Raw genomic sequence first — 5,375 nt, 5'->3', positions numbered from 1 at the left:
AATTATTAAGCAACATATAACATTGGGTGTGTTTAAGTCTCAGTCGACTGAGACTAAGATATAGCTTATGTCTCAATCGAATAACATGATGCGGACCTAAACAAAATATAAACAGCAGCAAACACGAATCTTCAAGCAGAAACAAAATCCAACGATGGAGCACGTGACTGAGACATAAACTACGTCTCAGCTATCTGAAACTTAGCAATTCCTTATAACATTTCCCTGCTGCAGCTGCTACACAAGGGCACATGACAAATTGAGCAGGCAGAAGCGGCAGAGAATAAGGTGCTATATACCGTGCCTGTACATTTTGGGCCTGGCCAAGGAAGTGTAACAAGAACTAGTATCTATAATTACCACATACAAAAGCCTTGCTAAGCTATTTAGTGAACTCGTGCTACGTGAGGAGGCGTCGGCGGCTGGATGGCCTTGCTGCTGTTGCTGCAGTGGTGGTGGTCGGCGTTGGTGGGTTCTTTGCCGGCGGCCGGTAGCTCGAAGGGTCCGAGGCGGTGGTCGCTGAGTCGGGTCTTGTATGCTGCCTTCTTGTACTCGCCCCATGTGAACTCCCTGTACAGGCTCTGCTCCCCTTCGCTCATCAGTTCCGGCAGCGGCGCGATCCGCTGCATTGCCGCCGGCCCGCCGAAGTAGATCACCGACAGCCTCGACTGCTTCCCGGCGTCCGGCGCCACCACCCGGTGCTTGACGCTCCTGAACCGCCCGTTCGTCAGCACCTGCTCCATGGACAGAAAAGTTCTCACATGAGAAAAGTAGTGCAGTGCATGTGCACCAGCCACCAGATCAGATAATTCAGGTGGTAGGGAACACACAGTAGCTAGCTACGCGTGGTCGCACGGCCATGAGTTGAGGTACAAGTAGCACGGTACGGCGTTGACAAGAAGAGGAGGTGGGGTTTAGACTGCACGATTGATCAAGCCAGAGCGCGACCACGGATACCAGCAGGATACTAGTAGATTGCTATACAGAGTAGACGGTAAAGGTAACAGCTAGTAAGTGAGTGTATGTACCTGGAGTGCATCGCCGACGTTGACGAAGAGGGAATCGGGGTCGGGGCCGACGGGGACCCATCGGCCATCGGGGAGCATGATCTGGAGGCCACCGGTGCGGTTGGACCGGAGCACGGAGATGATCTGCGGGTCCGTGTGCTCCCCGAACCCCGTCACGGCCGACGCCAGGGGGCACGCCGGATAGTGGTTCACGCGGACCATCTCGTCGCTCCCCGCGGCGTCCGTCACCATCCGCCGTAGCGCGCCCCGGTCTGCCAGCCCAAGCCCCTCCGCCATCAGCTCCAGCACCCGCTCGCCCACCTCCCTCACCGCCACCGTGTACTCCTCCAGCGCCGCCCGGAGCGACGGTGGCAGCGAGGAAGCCTGTATTGTGCTGGAGCCGAGGGAGAGAAGAAGGTACTCCAGCCACCCGACGTCGCCGTTGGGGCCGATGGTCTTGCTACCGTACCCGAAGGGCCGCGCCGACGCGTGCTCCAGCTTGTCCTCGTGCGGCAGCGCGAAGAAGGCAGCCGCGCGGGCCTCCAGGGCGTCGGTGATGGCCGCCGGCACGCCGTGGTTAGTCGCCCGGAAGAAGCCTACGCCGCGGCACGCGTCCGCCACGGCCGCCGCCGCGCCTGGCGCCGACATGTCAATGGTCGGCACCGCAGCATTCGCGGCCTTGGGGCATTTTACTAGCGGGATCTGGTCGATGGTGCAGGGCACCGCGATCGCCACCATGGTGCCAAGGCTTGTTGTTTTTGTCACCACGGCCTGAGAATGAAACAGAGCAAAAACAGAGGAGCTGGGATGCTGAGACAGGAGAGGGCGGGAGGTGGCTTGTGTTGTGTTTTACGTTTGCGTTAGTAGTGATCGGATGCCGATGGCTTCCATGGCTGGTGCCTGCCTCGTATATATAGGCGCAGTAGCGTTATTATGACTTATGACCTGGAGGTAACCAGGTGATGCGGTGTTAGTTTAGTGTGTGTGTGACACTGTGACGTGTGTGAGTAGAAACGCAAGCTGTTTGCATGCCATTGCTGCCTGTGTGGAACAGGGAAATGCCAACGGGACGGTGGGGATACGTGGGGTACAGGAAAACTAGAGATTTTTCTTTTGTTAGAACTCAGATTGTGAGTAAAACTTGTGATTTATTGCTTGGGGGTAAAGTCCTATTTATACAGGAGTTTTGGACGTCTTGTACAGGCGTCTGTTTACAAAGAGATGCCTCTTGCGTACGAGAAGACATCCGTACAGACACAAGCGTCCGTACGACGCTTTGGACATAATTAACACGTGCCTAAACTAATTACAGTTGCTAATAACGGTTTGCTTCAAGTTGGTTCCGTAGGGCGCTCTGTTGAATCTTAACACTCCCCCTTATACAAAGCTGCTTCTCGTATGTCTTTATTCCTTGTATAGTCTTGAAAATATTGGTCTCGATCAGAAGCGTATATTTTCTTGAATAACTCCTCCAAAAACCCTGTGAAAAAAATATGAGGAGAATAGTATTTGATATGTTGTGAAAACTCCTTTAAAACCCCGTGGAAAAATAAGGAGAAAATGATACAACATATAATGATCATTGTCTCTTTGATAACTTATATGAGAAAACCCTGAAAGGATAAAATTCATTGGTAAGTTTAGAGGACAATCAATATGTCTTGTATACTTCCGTTAAAAACCCTAGTGGGGAAACTAGGATGTAAGACATATATTCTTGTGTTGATATTAGCTCATTAAAAACCTTGATGAGAACCATGTGAGTGAACTCATAAAATGGAAAAGGAGTGTAATATAATGTTTGAATGGGTTATAATTCAGAGAGATACTCCCCCGATCCTTGCAAATCACGAACTCGTCGCATACCAATTCCGTGAACATATTTTTCGAATCTTGAAGCTGGTAGTAACTTTGTGAATAGGTCAGCGAGATTATCGCATGATTTAACTTGCAAGATGTTTATATCCCCACTCTTTTGTAATTCATGAGGATAAAATAATTTAGGTGCAATATGTTTAGTGATATTGCTCTTTATGTAACACATGTTTGCATGTGAGCAACACAAGCAACATTATCTTCGTAGATAATGGTTGGAGATTCGATAGAACCTTTACCACATGATTGTTATATATGGTTTATCATCTTGCGAAGCCATACGCATTCGCGTGATGCCTCATATAAGGCGATTATTTCAGAATGATTGGTGGATGTAGCCACTAGGGTATGTTTATAAGACTTCCATGAGATGGTTGTCGCAGTAGGAACACAAAACCGGTTTGTGATTTGGCATTATGGGGATCTGATAGTAGCCAGCATCGATATACCCAATCATCTCAATGTCCAGATTTTTCTGAAATTGAAAGAATAGGCCAAGATCCTTTGTGCCTTGGAGATATCGAAAGATATTCTTGACTCTAGTCCAATGGCGTTTCGTGGGATCTGCGCTCTGTCTAGCTAATAAATTTACTGCAAATGCAATCTCAGGCCTGGTGCAATTTGTGAGATACATGAGCGTTCCAATAGCACTGAGTTATGGGACTTCTGGTCCCAGTATCTCTTCTCCTTCATCCCTTGGTCGAAATTGATCTTTCTCTACGTCTAGAGATCGAACAACCATGGGAGTTTTGGTTGGATAGGATTTGTCCATATTGAATTTCTTCAATATTTTCTGGATATAGGTGGTTTGATGAACCAAAATACCCGAGGGAAGGTGCTCGAGTTGTAATCCCAAGAAAAATTTGGTTTTACCCAAATCCTTCATTTCAAATTCCGTCTTTAGGTGATTGCGTGCTTCATCAATATCTTGTGTGTTACCAATGATGTTTAAATCATCGACATACACCGAAATAATGCAAAATCCGGTCTCGGATTTTTGATGAAAACACATGGACAATCATCATTATTGGAGTATCCCTTTTCAAAAGGAACTCACTAAGTCAGTTGTACCACATGCATCCCGACTGTTTTAAGCCGTACAAAGACTTATTTAGTTTTACACAATATACATTGCGTTTTGCGTTCGGATTCGGGACTGGGACTACTTTAGGAACTTTCATGTATATGTCTGAATCAAGTGAGCCGTAAAGGTAAGCGGTCACCACGTCCATCAAATGCATAGATAGACGATTTTGTACTGCCATTGAAATAAGGTATCGGAAAGTAATACCACTAATTACTAGAGAATATGTTTCATTGAAATCAATGCCTGATCTCTGTGTGAAACCTTGGGCTACAAGTCTTGCTTTATATCTCACCACCTCATTGTTCTCGTTACTCTTACGGACGAAAACCCATTTAAATCCCACAGGAAAAAAATTAGGCCAGTCGGAGCGTTTCTCACACTCTACCATGGTATTTGGATCATGATCATTTAGAAGGTTGTTTGCAACTGCAGTTGAGAAATATATATCGACAATTGTAGACTTACGATTGTAAGATCCTCCAGAATCTATATAGTTTGTGGAAATTTCATTTACCCTTGTTGATTGGTCGTGATTTCCCAATACGACTGAGTCAGGGTTTTCCGATGTCCCATTCATTGAGTGCACAACTGAGCTGGGTTGTGGAGGTCGTTCTTTCATTGGGTGTTCATTACCATTTGATGATTATCAACGCTAGGTTGATTTACATTTAGTGGTTCAGAGGGTTTCTTCCTCTGTTTCCTTTGTTGCTTGCGAGAAGCTGAATCATGTTCAGTGGCGTACTTCTCCCCCTCTTCCTTTGAACAGAGAGTTGAGTGGTTTTTGTTGGTATCTTCACTCCTTCAGGCGCATTTCTGGCAGGATTGTAGGATTTTGTAACACCTTTATAGTCAGTAAATGAATCTGGCAGGTTATTTGTAATGTGTTGGAAATCAATTATTTTTCCGAACTTGAAGTTCAGTTTCTTGAGTACGTGGATCAGAGGAGGAAATGCCTTGGGCATTCCAATCGATTTTCGGGCATTCTTTTTGGTACTTGATGTTTCCCCCTAATGCTGGGAAATGTTCCTCATTAAAGATGCAATCAGCGTGACTCGCTGTGAATAGATCCCCAGTGAGGGGTTCAAGGTACTTGATTATCGACGGTGATTTGTACCCCACATAGATCCCCAATTTCTTATGTGGGCCCATGGATATACGCTGCGGTGGTGAGATGGGCACATATGTGGCGCATCCGAATTTACGCACACGGGAAATATTTGGTAGATTTCCACGTACTAATTGCGAGAGGGGAAGTGTTGTGATATGCGGTTGGTCGCAATTGAATTTAGTCAGCAGTGTATAAAACTACGTGACCCCAACATGAAGTTGGTAATTTGCAATTCATTAATAATTGTCGTTCAATGAGCTTAATTCTCTTAATTAGATATTCAACCAATCCATTTTGT

At 46.4% G+C, this 5,375-nt stretch overlaps 1 protein-coding gene across 1 annotated transcript; it reads right to left on the bottom strand.

Moving 5' to 3' along the window:
- Window positions 1-386: 386 nt before the first annotated feature.
- Window positions 387-1,745, bottom strand: LOC124648318 (gibberellin 2-beta-dioxygenase 3-like). The gene is made up of 2 exons (XM_047188103.1): window positions 1,029-1,745; window positions 387-734 (listed from the first exon to the last, which is right to left on the bottom strand). Exons 1-2 carry the CDS (start codon window positions 1,743-1,745, stop codon window positions 387-389), a joined length of 1,065 nt encoding a protein of 354 aa, XP_047044059.1.
- Between the last annotated feature and the right edge of the window lie 3,630 nt (window positions 1,746-5,375).

Source organism: Lolium rigidum, chromosome 4 (genome assembly GCF_022539505.1).
Source record: "Lolium rigidum isolate FL_2022 chromosome 4, APGP_CSIRO_Lrig_0.1, whole genome shotgun sequence".
NCBI lineage: Eukaryota > Viridiplantae > Streptophyta > Magnoliopsida > Poales > Poaceae > Lolium > Lolium rigidum.
The sequence above is the reverse complement of the archived record's forward strand: the minus strand, read 5'-3'. Positions and strand labels throughout refer to the sequence as shown.

Coding starts and splice junctions, on each gene's coding strand:
- LOC124648318 (XM_047188103.1), bottom strand. CDS start 1,745: ATGGTGGCGATCGCGGTGCCCTGCACCATCGACCAGATCCCGCTAGTA. Junction 735..1,028: donor ACGTCGGCGATGCACTCCAG/GTACATACACTC, acceptor TCCATGGAGCAG/GTGCTGACGAACGGGCGGTT.